The sequence below is a fragment of the Nesoenas mayeri genome (assembly GCF_963082525.1).
Source record: "Nesoenas mayeri genome assembly, chromosome: 20".
In the NCBI taxonomy this organism is placed as follows: Eukaryota; Metazoa; Chordata; class Aves; order Columbiformes; family Columbidae; genus Nesoenas; species Nesoenas mayeri.
The window spans coordinates 1,061,588-1,079,543 of record NC_137569.1 but is presented as its reverse complement, the minus strand read 5'-3'; the positions used below and the strand labels follow the sequence as shown (position 1 = coordinate 1,079,543).

Genomic DNA, 17,956 nt, shown 5'->3' with positions numbered 1-17,956 from the left:
AGAGGGTTCCACTACCGTGCTGTCCAGGAACATAAAATGTGGCAACAAAGCATTACAAGGTGATCTAAAATAATATATCCCTCCTCTCAAAATCGATGCCTTTAACTTGGCAACAAGATACACAGCGGAGAAGAAAACAAGGACTGCATTTGAGTCCTAGGAAACATATGAGAAGGTTTTATTTAGTGTCATCAAGATTCATGGCTCTTATTTGGCTGGATCTAAACTTCAAAATAAAATTATTAAGCATCAAGAGACATGATAAAACTCATATGCTGAGATGGGAACTGTGTACTGAGCTAGCAAAGTACGTTCAGCAAATGGGCTACAGAAAATGCAACAATGACATGGGTAAGAGCCTCTCCCAGTTTTACGGCCAACACAAGCTCACCCTTTTGTCCCCAAAAGTTCACAAAGTCGTACATCACCAGGCTGGCATGTTTGCTCCTCAAGGGCCTCAACTGCTGCAGCTGTCTCCAGGGATTTAGAGAACTAGGAGCCAACAAGGAATTCTTCATTAACATCGTGGAGAGCAGAAATCCATGGTCCCCGGTGTCAGTCATTGCAACGGGGACGGGGAGGAGATGGAGGGAGAGGAAATTCTAACAATAGCCGGAGTGCCGCCAGGCCACAGCGCACTCCACCTTCTGCCTTTTCCAGCTCACGAATGGCCTGCAGAGTCACTGTTCCCGATAAATCGCCTACCTGCATACGGAACATCACAATAACTTTGCACGTCCGCGGGTACTTGGCATCGCACCACACCTGCCGTTAGTACCTCACTTAATGCCCTCAACCTGGTGTGACACCGCAGGCTCCGCGCCAGCCCCAGCGATGAACGAGCGGGACCGTCCCGCAGCGCCGGAGCAGAGGCTGAGCGGGAGCCGGTCCTGCGCAGGAACACACGCCACTTGTTGAACGTTAATAAATGCTGCCTCCATTCTCCAAACAGTTTATGAACACTGTAATTTTCTTCACTAAAACACTGTCTAATAGCACTAGTCCCCCCTTCTAATTATAGACGTCTCTTACGCATGATAATCTTTGTACAATTAAGCCCACTTAAAAGAATAACCGATTAAATAAAAAAGTGTTTAAATAACACATAAGGTTGTAATAAAAAATGACAAAAGCTCAAGAGATTGAAAACTAAAGCAGAAATTCTACCCTTAAGTGTAGGCTGGTGAGGGAAACAGCAGCTCCGACTTCCAAAGCTGACTTGGCAGTGTGAAGTTGAAACATTAATATAAAATCACTCTTCCATTAAAAAAAAATAAAACACAACCAAAAGAACCCACAACTGCCCTTGTATGAATTGTGTATGGAAAGCCATTCATCTCCCCTCAATATGCTCTTTGGAAGAAAACCAGTTGGTTTCATTTCAAGTGCAAAAAGCTCCCACACAAAATGATCCTGAAACTTCATGTCTAATTTAGGTAAAGGGTCCTCTAGGTAAAAATATGTTTAGGCAGAGAGTCAACATTTGCTGGAAAGCTGCAGCTCTGCAAACAGTCCTGTGTTCTGCGACTGCACCGGTCCCACAAAAGCAACAGGATATGGGAGATCTTCCCTTCGCCCTCTCTGGTCACCACCTCCCATCCTGCCCACTTTGCAACAGCAGAACCGCAGCTCAGCCCCGGTGCTAGACCATCCCCTCTATTCCAGCCCCTCCTGAAAATACCTTTATTCTCATGGTGCCAGCTTTTACTGATAACAGCGCCACTCTCCCCTTCCTCCCGAGGCCGGCGGACAGAGACAGAACCCACGCTGGCCTCTGGCGCTGCCCCCGTCTCTAAGCTGGAAGACTCGCCTGCGACATGTGGCAATTAAAGGGGTGTTTACATGACACCTCCCTCCGAGCGGCAGCAACGAGGCCACCCACGCACCCTGGGCCTTTCCAGCACCGCGTGGAGGGAAAAGACGCCCAAACTGCTGGATCTAGAGCAGCACCTGCACGGCTCAACGCTGCACCGATGGGGGAACATCCCAGCGCCCCCACTGCGGCACCCGTCCCGCGGGACTGCTGACCCTGCAGCACAGCAGGGTGCTGAAGCACACACAGCTCTCCCTGCCCGGCCTTTGCCCACAAATGTGTGTGTATATATATGTATCTACACATAAGGTGCAATTGCAGATAGGCCATACGACTCACCGGGGGGGCAGCAGCGTGCTGCCAATGCTATAAATAGACGGGTCTATTTTTAAGTTGACCATCACTTAGCACAGTCGAACTTCCCCCTCCTGCTCCCGCTGTCATTGCTGCGGGTCACGTCCTTGCTCAGCCGCACACGTGGTTCCAGGACCAGCGCAAATCCGGCCGCAAACGCCTCTGCATTCACTGCCTGGACATGGGGCTGCTTTGCCTTTGGTAACCGCGTCCTTGCGCAGCTCCGCTCACCGCGGGCCTTCCACGCCAGGCCAGCCTGCCCAAGCCCGGCCCAGCGCAGCGCCAGGCCCGTCCTGCAGGCTCGGCAGCCCCGCTGCGGCCAGCACAAGCCCTCTCCTCCGCAACAGCGTCCTGCCTGCTGCACACCCACGTCACAAAACAGAGCTCCACATGCACTTTTTAGCAGAGCTACTCATAAGAGGGATTCCCCCCTCCATTCCATATTGTAGCGGGTAATATATAAAACTTGAAAGCAATTCAACTACAGCTTTTATTTACCGCGGTGCATATGGGCCGATGGCTGTGGCAGGCTACCAAGTCTGCTGTCAAGCTGGCCAAGTTTGCTCTCCCCACGTCACCACTGCTGTCTTGCTGAAGAGCTGGGGCTGTGTCTGACGCAGCCCCGCGACAGCAGCGAGCGGCCGAGCGCTGGGCCCGCGTGCTCCGAAAAGGCCAACGCAACACCCCCAGCTTACCCGGGTGAGCCCCAGGACCTCTGCTTCACAGGAGCGCCAGCTCCTGGATCGCTGAGATTGCAACCACGTCCAAAAGCACCAGGCACAGAAAAGGCCCCATCCCAGGGGTCGGACAGGCACCCGCGCAGCCCGTGATCCACAGAACCCTCCGTGGAAAAGGCACCACGAGAGCGCAGCCACCAAACCCTCCTCTTTGCACTCTGTGTGGAACAGGTACAGGGCCTTATTTTGAAAGAAAACTCGCAGACTGCTCCATTTCCAATTAAATCCTCTATAGTCTGCGCGGGGCTGTGCCGCAGCAGGTGACCGAAGTCTCCCGAGGAGATCTGGCACCGAGCGGGAGCCCGGCACAGGGACGCTCCAAGGCAAACACACGCGACACCGAGGTGCTCACGTCCCACACGCCATTTCAGACGTTTCCAGCCCAACGGTGACGTCTCTTCCAGCAGCTCCCCCACAAAAAAAAAGGGGGCAGCATCAACTTAATGAGCTGACGGGAGCTGATGTGCAGCTCTGTACAAGCCCAGCGCCCCAGAGCTCACGCGCCGTCACTGAGCTCTCCCCACCTGCACGGCGCCGTGTTTCCCACTCCCAACGCTGCCATATTCCTCAGCTTGGCAGGTTTAGAAAACAAACAAACAAACAAAGACTGACCTACTGGTTACATTTTTAAGCCAAGTTGCTGTTTGCTAAATTTGTTACGACCTTCCTCCTTCCCCCTCCCAGTCATGAGCAATAGGAATTAAATTGATTCAGTCTATCAGTGTTCTGCATCTAAGTGATTAAATTCAGCCACCAGAAAAATCTGTTTTGTGCTGCATCCGAGGAGAAGCAGCGCGGGCACTGGAGCCAGCGCGGGGAGGAAAGGCACAGGAGGTAAAAGACACACTTGGTCATTGCGCTGGTATCTTAGAAATCATCTTTTTTTCCTCTCTTTTTTCCCCTTTTTAAGCTGGATCAGTTATCAGATGTACCATTAAAAGCAGCTCCACAGCCAGACTCCTGGGGCAGAGCAGAGGAGGCAGAGCGGCGGGGCCATGGCACGTCCGTGTCCTGGACCCGCCACGTCCACAATCAGCGCACTATCGATTCCCAGCACAAGCGAGAGCGCTGGCGCAATCCAGCCGCTGTGGGACGGCCTGTCCCCCCTACACCAGCTCTGGTCCCCGTTTATCAGGCCTGTTGGCCAGGCAGCGCTCCTGGGGACAGGCGCCATCCTCGCCGGCTGCTTCCAGCCTCTCCCCCAGCTGACCAGCTATTTTAAGCTGCTCAGCTGGGATTTTACTTCGGGACATCCAAGCTGAGAGAAACATTCTTCCTCCTTCCCTTTCTTCCAGACAGCAATCAGCAAAATTAAAGAGGCCGGAGGATTTAAGGTGCCTGCGCAGCCCCTTCTTCAGAGAACACGCTGCGGGGAGGGGGAGCTGGGGTCGCAATTGGTGTGAATCTGCATAAGTGAGGATCTGCGGAGGATCCGACCCTCCCCGCGTCAGGAATTTCGGAAGAGAACAAACGCCCAGGGAGAGAGGGAACATACTGAAATAACTGCCTGCTCAAGCCGCATCCTCCAGCAGTTGCTCGTTTCCTGCATCTGTGGGATTCCTGGCACAGCCGGGGCTCTGACCTCGCCCGACCTCCCGCCTCATCAAAGGGCCGCAGCGAAATAGGTCGCTCCTCGCAGGGGGTGAAGTGCAGAGGAAGCGCAGGGACCCGCAGGCTGCCCAAATCACCACCCCCTGCACCCTGGTGCTGCGGGGCACACGAAGAAGAAAGGAAAGACATCCAGAGTGGCAGAGACAAACCGCTACGGAGAGGAAACTTCGGATCTGCATATTGTGGGAGCTGAATTTTAAGCAGCACAAAGTCTAAGAATACATCTGGAAACACACATGCAAATTCTTCACGGCTAAAAATAAATGTCTCTGCTGTATACTACTCTCTAGAGTAAAAGAGAAGTGCTAATATTAATTGTAGGGTTTTGTAGCATTTGTTGTATTTTATTTTTATTCAAGATCAGAGCTGATAAATTGTTTCTTTAAAATCACATAGATTAAATTATCCAGATAATTTAAAGCATTGTACACTTAAATTAGTATGACTTATAGCAAACTACCAATTTGCCCCAGGCAAACTACATCACCAACAGTTTTCAGCTCGTTTTTGAAGTCAAGATCCTTTGCTTTGGAATCGAGTGTCCTTCACGTCACCTCTGCCAGCACCACGTCCTCCTTCCCCGCGCGCTTCCAGCGTTCAGGACCAGCAAACATACACCGAACCAGCCCCGCGATCTGCAGCTCCTCAGCAACGGGCTCCACGCTGATTTACATCAACAGAAGCCATTTCCTTAGAGGAAAGCTTACAAACTTAATTCTCTCTTTACATTTGCTTATTCAAGTTCCAGCTGCATCTCCCCCTAACGTCCCATTAGGGCTTTCCTGTTAATTACTTTTCCATGTCATCTGCACATCCCTTGCAAGGCCTCTTTCTAGGAACTCGGTTCTCTCTCCTTGGCCCCTCTCATCTCCGCTCCTCCCGCCTGCCCCCATCACCCAGCCCACGTCCCCAGCTCCATCTCCTGTCTGCTGGGACAAGACGGGACGCAGCGAGCGCAGGGCAGCAGGGCTGGGCGTGCGGAGATTCGCTCCCGAGCACGACGCTCTTGGCTCAACGACAATTCCGCATTACACGGACTGTCCTTGCGACTGTCATAAGAGATTAAGGAGCACAAAAACAAACTACTTAATTGCAGGCAGGTGTGCAAACCTCTTCCCTCTGCCCGTGCCTCATGCTCTTCGGAAATAACCTTCAAAGTAAAGAAAACCCTTGGTGAGAGAACATAAGGGATGCATGGCAGAGCCGTGGGACAGACAAGCAGGGCACGGCATGGAGGTGCAGGCTCCTCGGGGGCCAGGGAACCTCCTCCCACAGCACCGTCAAACAGCAAACACCTCTGCCCTGCAGCCTCCAGAACCACCCGGTGCTGCCCGGCCCAAACCACGGAAACGCAGAAAGCGGTTTGGCCAACAGCGCCCGGGTTTAATGCAATGAGCTCCAGAAATGGGATGGGCAGAACAAGGGCAGCTTCACCTCAACGAGAAGGAACCGCCGAACAGCGCACCTTGCTGCGGGGGCAGGCGCACGCGAGGCGCGACCCGGGATGGCGCGTGGCTAAAAGCCAGACGGCTCGTTCCATGGGGAAAAAGCACGCGCCTCTTCCCAAGGTCTGAGTTGATTTAATATACTACATAGGCTGAAAAAGAACATCCTTTTTCTGTAAAGCTGCGCTCATCTTTTTTGAAGTATAATAGGCAGAAAGACATCTCTCTTCTCCATTCTGCTTAAAAATCATCTTCTTCACTACCAAGATGAAAGCCTGGATTCAATGTCAAGATACACAGGAGAAATCAGTTTACTCTCCGTAGTACGAAACAGCAGAAACGTAAATTCACTCACAGATGCGGCTGATAAACTGCTACAAATTCAGGCCAATATCCTTCAAGTTTAACTACACATTGCTGCAAAAGACAAGACAGATCAGCTACTTGGACAGCACTCTGAAAATGTAAAGTGCCATGTAAGTATTATTATTACTAGCAGGCTGCTGAGGATGTCTTCTATATTTACCATCTGGGAAAAATAACTACTTTAAACAGTCTGTTTGAAAGAGTCCCAAGAGCAGTTAACGTTTTCCAAATATCCTCCCAATCAGCCACAGATGATGCAAATAGCGAAGCTCCTTCCCCACTTCACCTGAGCTCCCCGGAGCCCCGGGAAGGGCTCAGACCCAAACCTTCCTCCCTGGAGCCCCGGGAAGGGTTCAAGACCCAAACCTTCCTCCCTGGAGCCCCGGGAAGGGTTCAAGACCCAAACCTTCCTCCCTTGCACACCCGGTTCCTCCAGACGCTCCTGCGCGGGGGATCCGGGCGCAGCAGACACACGTCTCCCTTACAGAGCACCGGGAGCAGCGCACACCATCGCGCTCTCCGCGAGTGATGTTCCTTTTAAACCGGATGATTTGTTCTGCGTTTAATATTTCAGCAGCACCGTAAGCACAGGAAGGGATTTCTTCCCGGGCTGTAACAAACGCAGACGTTACTTCTGGAATTTTACCGCAGTTCTCTTTCTGATTGTTTTTTTGAAAGTGCGGGAGGGAGAGGAGGAGAGTTCCACAGTGCCCAAAAATGGTACCATTTGTGTTACGCTTAAACAAACCTCTGACTCAAGTTGCCTTGAACTCCAGATCAGTATCTGCTCTGTATTATCAGACAACATCTGATTTTTGTTCCTTCTCTTTTGTTTTTCTTTTTGAAGGTTTATTTTTAAAAGAAGACTATGTAACAGGGCCCCTTCCATTTCGGGAAAAGCAAACAAGATCCTTCGTGGGGAGGATGAGGCCGAAGGAACAACGCCAGCCAGAGCGAGCTGCGCGGAGGTGGGCGCGTTTGTCCCGGTTTGGCGCGGCTCAGCACTGTGGCTGCGCTCAAGGTCACGGCAAGGGGCTGCGCGTGCTGGCGGCTCCGGCGCAGGAGCAGAGCCACGTCGGCAACCCCAACGAGACCCAAATAACGCGGCAAATCATCCGCAAAGCCGCGTTCTTAAAGCGAGGTTATAGCACAGCCAGAGATCCGTCCTTCTCCCCGTTCCTCCTGGACTCATCTGGTGGATCAGACCAGCTCAAAACATCGCCCTTCCTCAGTATCAACCTGTCTAAACCCCGCTAACGCTCTCACCATCAGCAGCGCAAAGCCCTCAAAGACGTTTTTCCACGGCAAAAAGCAACCAAGCCACCATGGAGGAACCACCAAGTCCCGCGCAGCCGCAGCAGGACACGCCAGTGCAAAGACACCATGGGGACAAAGGAGCTGGTGGGATCTCTAGGACTTCTTGGAGCAGCCGTCCCCACACAGAGGCCGTGCTGAGGGCTACGTGCGCCTGCTGAGACCGAGGTCTGCAAGAGCTCACCTGCCACCCCAAGGCTAACGCTCCGGGCGCGGACATGCTTGGAAACACAACAACTATTGGGGTGGACGGGGAGCAGGAGGGCTCCAGGAACGTCCTCTCGCAGGAGGAGCTGGGCTCTGTCCAGAGCACTCGGGAATAGGAAATTAAACAGGACAGACCACCAGCTCCTTCAACCCGGTGGGGACAGGAGGCAAGTGTGATAAATATTTAAGTTCCTGCTTATTAGGAAATGCTCGGCAGATCACGGGAAGCCTGAAGGGGGTGTTAAAGAGAAGTATATTCAGTGTCATGGGAAAGTTAATGAGAAGCTGTAACCATTATGTATGTATCATATATGGAAAACTAGGTGAGGCCCCTATGGACCATTATATACTGCATAAAACTTTATGGACACTGCAATGCATTATTTTTAATGATTCCCTTGCCTACTTCAGGCCCTGGAAACCAAGAAGAGCTTGCCTGGCTTCCTGACGGTGTTTCAGCAATGACACCCTGCTTGTTGCTGGATTTCTGGGTTACTTTAATGAGAAATAATCGGGTTACTTTCCAAGATTGCACAAAGCACATACACGGGGAACAAAATCTCGGAGAAAGTTGGTGCTGCGTTGCAGGCTCTTCACACCCTCTGCCTTCCAGAGGGTTATCTCCCCTGGTAAACCATTCATCTGCAAGCGTGCCCACTAAAACACTGACACTTGTGCTGGTTCAAGTTTGCACTGTCACCATCCCTCTCGGGGGAGCCAGGCCACGGCAATAAGCAGCTGCAACATCGCCACGATTGCCCCTGCAGGAGATGTATATAATGAAAATTGAAAGCTGCAGGATGAACTTCTTACATACTTGTCCTTTTGGTTTATTCATCAGAAATAATTATCTGTGCTAACATTCACAGGAGCACATACTTTATGATGTACATTAAAATTTAATGGGTTTTTAATAATACTGTAACTACAGCAGTAGCAGAAAAAAAGACAGACATTAAACCATATGTGCTGCGTTGGTGGGTAAGTGGTGTCGAGCAAACATCAACAACGCGTAACCAGTTTAGCATCAGCGACGGCAAGAGGGAACCGGCACTGCCACTGGTTGGGAACTGAACTCTGATCCTGAACACTCAGCTTAAAATCTCCCTGAGAAGCCCAAATCAGCGGATGGCGGGCAAAGGGGAGTCTGAGCGCGGGGCCGCGGAGGTGACGCCCTCGGCCTTCAGCCGCAGCCAGAGCCCCAGCGCAGCTCCGCCGCCCCTGCAGCGGAGACAAGCAAAACCAACAGACCCCGCGACCGGCCCGGGAACGTCTCGCAACTCCATCTCCGTTGTGCCAATTAAAGCACTCCCAGTATTTTACAAAGCTATTGATGTCTATTCCTTCAGCATCAGCAGAAATTATTGCTCTAGCAGGAGCGACTGATGCTCCAACCGCTCTCCTCAGCAAAGCATCCCCATGTCGCCAAGACGTGGACTGGCATCTATTTATAGATGAAGAAATTATATACATGGTGTCCCCACCAACAGTGACACATCTTCATTCAGGCATGAGTCACCTATTCACAAGCATGTTTCCAAAAATAAACCCTATTTACCAGAATTTAATTCCACATGCTTGGGAGAAAATGTGTCCTTAAAAACAAAACAGCAGGACAAAAGGCGTGTTAGAAAACCAACCCAGAGCAAACACGCACCGGAGCCTCCAGCCTGCAGGTCCCCGTGTCCCGTACGATGGCGCTGCGGCTGGAAGCGTTTCAGATGCGCCAATGAAGACGGTCGGACCCTGTCACACCAGCCCCTGCCAAGGTCCCCGGAGCGCTGCCGCCCAACAGGAAGGATCCGGAATATTCTTGGCAACGCGTGCTTTGCAGAAATACCCAGTATATTGCAGTTGTTAGAGAGAGCAGAGCGAGCGCCAAGTAATCCCAGAAAATGCAGCGTTAACTAGAGGGTTCAAACCACAAAGCTGTTGATGGGGAATGTTAAAAATGTCAGCGTGGCTGAAAAACACTCGCCAGTGGTGAATGTCAAGTAGCGAGCTACTGTTCAGCAGATGCAATAAAAACCCGTAAGGGTACTTGGGTAATGGGACCAACAGTACAGTTGTTGATACAAATTATATCCAGAAAGCAAAGAAATAAATGGATAAATAAATAAATAATGTGAAAATGGAACCAGTTCAAACTTCTTTTATAGTAATAGTCTCCAGTTGAGCATAATCACCAAAGCTATAGTGATAAGATTGCCAAAACTAGACAAACATCTGTGAGATGAATTCATCTCGGAGGGGAAGCCAACAGCTTGTTATCATTAAAGAGGCAATGCTCTCTCTGCGTTTGAACTGCAGGCGCCTTGTTACTGCGTGTGCTGCGGCAATTGCACCAGATGTTGGCAGCTATCTTCAGATGGATGACAAGCACCTGCTGTTGGGGAAATTAAATGCTCGTCGGCCTCCTATCCTTCAGGGGAGGGTGGGAGTGGTGACGGCTGACCCTCCGAAATAAACCTATTTATGCAAAGTGACAGTAAGTGCTGGTTTGCCAAGCAGGGAAGCAGAGTGGAAATGCATTGGATCTCTTCCATCGCCCCCGGTGAAATCTGCTCCCACCCTCTCGGTCCTGACAATTAACACGGCACCAGTCTGAACTCGCTAAACTGCTCATCGGAGGAATAGAGCGAGCAGAGGGACCTTCTCCCAAAAAGTCACCGCTCGCTCAGCGCTGTTCCCCAAAAGACAGCACGGCTGCAGTGGGGTCCCGCTGCACCCCCGGACCCGCCAACAGCCCCGCACCTTCACCTGCACCCAGAACCCCATGTAACGCCAGCAGAACGCCGTGCAACGCAACACCAGCAGAACCCCATGTAACGCCAGCAGAACCCCATGTAACGCCAGCAGAACCCCACGCATCACCAGCGGGACCCCGCGCGCACTCGTGTTCGCTCAGATTCACCATCCCTGGCCAGGGACAGGGGTCAGTGTCACCTCACTCCCACCACCAGCCGGTGGCTCCTGAATGTCCCTCGGCGGTTCCTTTCAGACCAGCCTCTCTGAGGATCAGGAGCAGCAGAAAAGGGCACGATGGGCTCCGCAACTCATTTTAAGAAAAGAAAACACATAGCAGCCTCTTCGCGGACAGACTTGCTAGTGTTTGCAACCTGCTGTGAAAAACTGAAAAATGGGAACTCCTTTTATATCAGCGATCGTTTCTTTACGATACGTCCAATCCTCCTCCTTTTTCAAACTTCCACAGTGATGACATTACAGCAAAGAGGCCCACGCTGCGATGTGTTCTGCCAGCAGGACCCAGCTGAGCTCACACCACTATTTCAACCACATTTTGCCCTGGACAGTAAGTTGAAAACACTGTTAACCCCTGTTCAGCCCAGACCCCTTACAAACGAGATGACGTTTGTTTGATCTAAACTGGCCACATGCATTTTAGGTGTCCTTCAGATTAAGCAGCAGTTAATCCTCAATTCTTCTTAGATTATCTTAACTGGCTCTTCATTTGAGCTACTTTGCCCTTGTCCCCATTTCTGAAGCTGTATTTATAAACACGCACACACCTCTGTCCCCAGTGCCGGGTACCGGACGGTCATCGACGGCACCTCCTTCCTCTCACGTGTGCTCTTTTCCCACCTTCAGAACCATTTCTATGAAGTTCCTCAGGGACACTCTTCCTCCAGCTGTTTTGTCCCCAGACACATCCCTGACTAATGACTGACTGCATGTGGGCTCTTGATACGCTGCTGGGTCGCCCAGCTCAGGATCAACACTGCTCCCCGATCTCACTACGGCGTATGAGACACAATATAGGGCACCAGCCTCAAAAGAAAGAAATGAAAAGCTACAGCAGAGTTGTGTTAAATACATTTTAACCAAAGGATGCTCAAGCTGTGGCTGGAGACACCCAGACCAGCGCCGGTGCTGCCGCCGGTGGTTTCTCCAGCGCTAGAGGCTGCGATGTGAGCGTTGGCATTTCACATCTCCCACGCCCTTCAGAGCCCACGGTAGGAGAGGCCGGGAAACGCCAGGCGAGATAAAGCAGCCGGCCCGGAGGCGGCAGCAGGCGGGGGGCACGGGGGAAACAGGAGACAGGTGCTCGGGGCCCCGGCCCCACCGCAAGGACCCGGTCTCACGGGGTTATGGCACGGCAGCACCAGAGCTTCCTCACCATTTCAGCAACCAGAGTAGAAAAGGAAATAAAACTGTCCTTCAGACTTCTGCTGAGTCCTGATACAGCCTTCGTGCCCACAAATCCTGCCTTAACATTTCCCCTTGTCATAAAATCTAGGTAGAAACCACCATCTAATTTATAACAAAACCACTTCCACAAAGCATGTGTCTATTACAGACCACCTAAAACGGACTTCCTGTGCACAGCTTTGCGCTGACAGAATGAACACACTGACTTCTACTGAAGCAACGATCGGGTTTCTCGGTTTGTTAAAAAAAGAAAAGAGCGTATGCGGGAAGGAGAAGAAATAATAAAAAGCGCTTTGGGCCATGAGAGACCACGATATCCCTGACCCCTCTGCCACACGCCAGAGCAAAAATTTGAAGGAATATTCATTATCCCCTGGAATATCATGGATGTAACATCCAGGCCGCGCAGCCCGGGGTCTGCACTGTCCCGAACTCACCACAACCTGCAAACAGTGACATACCCACCCACTGCTCATTCTGTTTTAAGGAGGTGCAATGATTCCAATCAAGTAACTTCTCCCAAGGTACATGCAGGTAACTCAGAAGAAAGAATATCATGAGCTAAAAGCTATTTAAGCCCAGGTTGAGAGCTCGGAATCGCCTTGGACGGGACCAGTGAGGCTGGCAGCAGTTACAACACAGAGAATGCCAACACATTCTCTGTTCCACTGTATGTTACACATGCTCAGGAACTCCGGCTAGTACAGAATGTAAATAAGAGTCCAAATCTGTCCCTTCATTTCATAAAACCAAATCTGGAAATCCAGTGCTGAAGAATGTGAAAGGCTAACAGCTCGTCAAATCAAAAAATGACCTTTCTGCAAAGCAAATACTTTAAGAATAGACCATCCATGTATCTATTGACTGTTAAATCTACATATCAATGTCCCACAGAGGTAACAATACCGTTCAAACTGCATGCCAAGTCTAAATTAACTAAGCTTTCACTTTCACACAAGCACAATTCCTTGTACCTCCTGACTCTGGCCTTCGCACCAGCTCCGCACAGACCTCCAAATCCCCCCAAACCAACCCATGGCGAGAAAACCACCTTTTCTCATGCTAACATCGCTATTGTAATAACATCTTCAGAGGCCACACTGGGTCTCAGGGAGAAGTAAACCACTGGAGTGCTTAATGCTGCAGGGGCAGTTAACTCGTTCCCTCCCGAACGGCCTGGCCAAACAAGGAAGAGCTCATGCTCGTCTTTTCTCAATTTGCGTGTAGGAAGTAAGTTATGTAAAGCACCCGAATCCTGGGCCTGGATGGCACCTCCTCCCCTGCCCTGCACAGCTCCTCGCACAACCGGACGGGCTTTTGTCTACTGCTCGCAAAAGAGGATCTTTTCCAAAGGTTGAACCGCTCAGTATTTGCGTTGCTGTCTGTGTCGCGATGTACGACACGGCACAACCAAAGAAGGGAATTCTCCTCCTCATGTTTTGCTGCTTTAGCTTTGCTTTCCTGGCCCGGCCGTGCTGGCTGGACCCGCTCTCGCCTCACTGCACTGCCCTGGAAAACAAACCCCGGCTGCAGCAGGAGACGAGAAAATCACAACCTTCCAAAAGCTCAGCTGTTGCACAGAAAAAACCATCATCAGAGAGTGGATATTGCTCTGCCACTGTCTGCTTTGCATCTCGCAGGAAATAACAAGTGACTGTACAAAACGTTTTGCATCCAGAGAACTAATTCAGAAATCCTGGCTTGTTTCAAGATTTCCAAGCCCTGAAAGCCATTCCTGAGGAAACGACGTGTTCCGAGCAAAGCTGAACCGCCTGCCATTCGTCTGAGGGCCCTGTGGCGAGCCAGAGCAGAAAGCAAAATTAATGCTGGTCTGTTCCAATTTCATCTGAAAATTGGAAACATAAAGCAAATGCCACAGCCCTTTCCCTAAAAAAGTCACTTGAGATTGCTGTGAAAGAAACCAAACACCAAACCAAACCCAAATGCAGAGCCAACGCTCTTGAAGGAAAACAACTGGGCCACCAAGACCAGCATTGCTTTTCTAACAGTTTGGAATAACAATACATGAAAATATTGTTTGTCCACTAAACTATTTCACAAATCTCCTTTAAAAATCACTATTCTTTTTCAAAAAAGTATGAATTTAAATGTATTCCCTCCCATGCAAGAAAACATGTTTTTTTCTCCAAGAACAGTGATGAACGAGCTGATCTAACAGCTCCAGCCAGGTGAGAGGTGCCTTTACCAGAACTTGCTCCACGTGCTGCACACGAGCGGGGAGGACACAGGAGCCTTTTCTTTCAAATGACTGTTCCCAACAAGACTAATTACAGTGTTTTCAGTAAGAAGATTTTTACTCAGAATTCTGTTTTGTTAATTGGGTCAGAAAGTGTACCTGGAGCCCGACCACATTCACGTACCAGTTAACGATCGCACGCAACCGTTTGGCGTCCATCAGCTCATCTCTCTGCATCCACAGCACCAGAGCAGCCCGGCGGCAAAGCGGAACGGGTTAAAATGGCACGGAAAGGGTTAAAATGGCACGTCAACCAGCCAGGCCTGGCTCCAGCCCAGGAGGGACATGGGAACCAGGGCAGCTGAGTTATAAAGGCCTCATTGTAGCAGCCCACTGGATTGGAAATGACTTGTAGGCCTAATGAAACAAAACTTTGGCAGTAAAACAGAATGAAAGGAATGAGACAATAAAAGAGAGGAACAAAGGGAGCAGAGTTGTTTCAGCTTAGGAAAATAAGCTCACTTTGTTGTTGGGAAAAGCCAAAGCCGATTAGGATAAACCAATGACTAGGCATAAGTCTTCCAAACTAATTACACAGTTCACCATGTGAAGTATAATTGCAAGTTACAAAATAAGGACTACACTACTTTCACAGGAGCTCCATAAAGGGAGCATTACCTAGTAAAAAACGAATCCTAAGTCCTTATCATCAGCTGCTTGCAACTTAAAAGCTGCAGAACATGCATGTCCCGAGAGAACTGCAATTCATCAGCGCGTGGGGCCTCCTGCCGCCGGTCATGGTGCTCCAGGTCAGGCTTTAAGACACTGTCGCTGCTTTTTTTCCCTTTTTTAAATGATACCTGAAGCCTCAAATGCTCCAGCACGTCCTCAGCTGGGCCACCACGCCTCTCTGGGAGCCCCCGACAACCACGGGGCGCAGGCTGAGCACCGCCAGCTCTGCGCACTCAGCAATCAGCAGATGCTCATCATGCCCCTTCGTGCTCCTGTCAAGCCCCTTGGTTGCACTCAGGTGATTTTTCCCCATCTTCCCAGCACCTCACAGCAACAAGGGCGCCCGTCTCTGCAAAATGAAAGCTGGGACTCTTACAGATTTCCCAATCAAAGTCTCAGGAATTATCATTACCACGTATTTTGGTGCTCTACCAGGCAGGCATTTTCATCGGTGAAGTCAAGGAAGACAGTTTATTAAAGCAATTTTCTTTTTATTGGAGTAAAAGGTTCCGGCATTTACTCTTCCAAAAGTTGCAGTTCAAATTCAACGCTTTAGACCCTTTGCTGCCAACTGCAGCTGAAGGAGCGAGTCGGCCCGGCCCAGAGCTGGTAGCTGTTCCAGCCACGTCGTGTATTTTGAGTTACCAAAACAACGCTCCCTGGTTGCAAAGCTCTTCTCTGCAGCAAGTACAAACAGGATTTCAGGAATCACAGCAGGAGGTAAGCCATTTTTTCCACACCAATAAATAAGCTCAGCATTTCAAAGAGCAAGTCACCTGAGATGCTCTTATCAAATACGGGCGGCTCCTCTACACATTCATTATGTAATGCAATTTTCTTTATTTCAAGAAAACACTAAGCAAACGCAAACCTTGCCCATGGATCACGTTCGCATGGCAGTGGCTCGAGCGGAGAGCGGGGCTGGTGTGCTCAGAGCTGCCACCAGCCCGGCCACGCTGAACTCGCAGTGGGAGCAAGTCAAGAGCAGGTGGGGAAGAGGAATGGAGGAGAAGGTCCCACAGAGCCAAACCTGAACGCAGCATCCCACCCGCTGTGCTGTGTTAACGAGTCTTCTAATTTAGCTGCACCACAAGGCCCCATTTCCTAGGGTCATTAACGAGCTCCGCATCTTCTCACAACCAGAGCCCTGGGGAGAATCGTCTCAAAACACCCCATGAACCAACGCGTGAGCCGACAGACAGCAAGGAGCCGCAGAGAGAGCCGCGATGCCTGTGCCAGGCCGAGGGACAGTGACACAGCCGGGAAGCCTCTCGCCAGATCACCAGGGACTCCAAGCTCGCCGCCTCCTCACGGGCTGGAACAGGGAAGCGTCAAACAGGGATGCGACCGAGTCCTGCGGGACAGCGCAGCCCCGCTGCAGGGAGCGCCGCGCAGCCTCCCGCACAACGCCTGCCACTATTCCCAGCGCCTTCATCTTCCAGCCTTCAAATCAAGACACTTGAAAAAAAATACTTGATTTTCCAAAAGGAAGGCCTTTGGGAAGCCAGAGCTCTTCCAGGCTGTCTCAAGAAAGGCAGAAGCAGAACCGAAGCGTCCCGAGTCACTAGTCACTACTGAAAAACACAGCCTGGTCATCTGCGTTCTCAGGGACTGTAAAATCACAAGCATGAAACTACCAGATGGTGAAATTAAAAAGACTATATTAAGACAGCATCCAGACAATATGCAAAATACTTATATTGAAACTATTATTAACTACAAAAATACAGGTTAGAGGAGTTCTGCAATTAGAAGTAACTACAGAAGAAACATCCAAAAGCTCATGTAATCCTTCAATAAAAGGCTCAGCAGGCTGTAAACATCCTGCTGGAATCAAAGATTATTATTGAAAATAAAATGAATGGTTTGCAAAACAACCATCAATCCAGAACAGGAACCATTTATAAACTCCCCTCCTCGGCCCTCAACAAAATATTGCCTGGCCAAGGCTTTTCAAGGCAGATAAAAGAAACAAACTAAGCACAAGGAACGGGAGCAGCTTTCGTCCTGGACAGCGCGCCGCGGCCCCAGCGCAATCCTGCGCTGAACCGGGAGGAGACGCGCTCCAGAAGAGAGGCTGGAGCTGCGCGGGGCAGCAGGGACAGCAGGGACAGCGGGGACAGGGGAGGTGGTGCCAGCGGCTGCTCTCAGAGCAGACTCCGCGATCCCGGCCCCCCGCGGGACCCCTGGCCAAGCCCCACGGGCTACGGGAAGCTCCACGGACATCGGTGACACCAAACTCCAGCTCGCCAGAGCCTGGCCTGGGAGGTCGAGCTGTTCCCTCACTGGAAAGCCTGTCCTGGCAAGGTTTGGATCTCCTTCCTTGCATAAACTTTTATTTAAAAATGGCAGGATTCTACATATATTTCCACAGGATCTTGCATAAAGATTTTTTAACAAGAAATTAAATGGATATCCTAGTGACTTCCATATCATCCTTGCTATTCATGTGGCTCCTTCAGGCATTTCCACAACTTAATGAGCTCTCTGCAATACGTCTCTCTACTCCTTTGGCCACTGCTAAACAGAAGGCTGATTTTATGGAGCAGACAACTGTCACCATTCAGCTAAGGGTCAAATTCTTCCTGAATGTACACGAATTCACCTCCCGATGGTTACCTTTGCTTTAATGCAGGTAAAAGGTGTTGGCAATAACGTACACATATACATGCAACAAACAAAAGGAATTCCAGAGACTCCGAGGCATTACACTGCAGGGCAGGCAGCGTGGCGCTGCGAGCGCAGGCCCCACCGCGCGCGCTTTCAAAACATACTTGAAAAATAAAGGGAGAAAGAAAACTAATTCAAAATATGCACTGCTCACTCGGGCAGGAACTTACCTTGCCAAACTGCTCAAAGTATTGCTTTACGTCTTCCACTACTGTGTTAGCTGATAATCCACCTACAAATATTTTCTTTGTTCTCGTGACCATCTGTAAGAAATTACAAGACAAGCACACGGTTTAACCAGATTACTTCAAACAGTATGTGGAAAAGAGAAATATTCTGC

General features: G+C 50.4%; 1 protein-coding gene across 2 annotated transcripts in view; it reads right to left on the bottom strand.

The window, feature by feature from the left end:
- MSI2 (musashi RNA binding protein 2) overlaps window positions 1-17,956 on the bottom strand; it is a gene marked incomplete at its 3' end in the record, with an annotated part of 180,761 nt that overhangs the window by 97,494 nt on the left and 65,311 nt on the right. For both annotated transcript variants that reach the window (XM_080357187.1, XM_080357188.1), the window contains exon 6: window positions 17,787-17,879. In XM_080357187.1, the coding sequence (XP_080213313.1) occupies window positions 17,787-17,879 (93 nt within the window). The remainder of the gene's footprint in view (window positions 1-17,786; window positions 17,880-17,956) is intronic.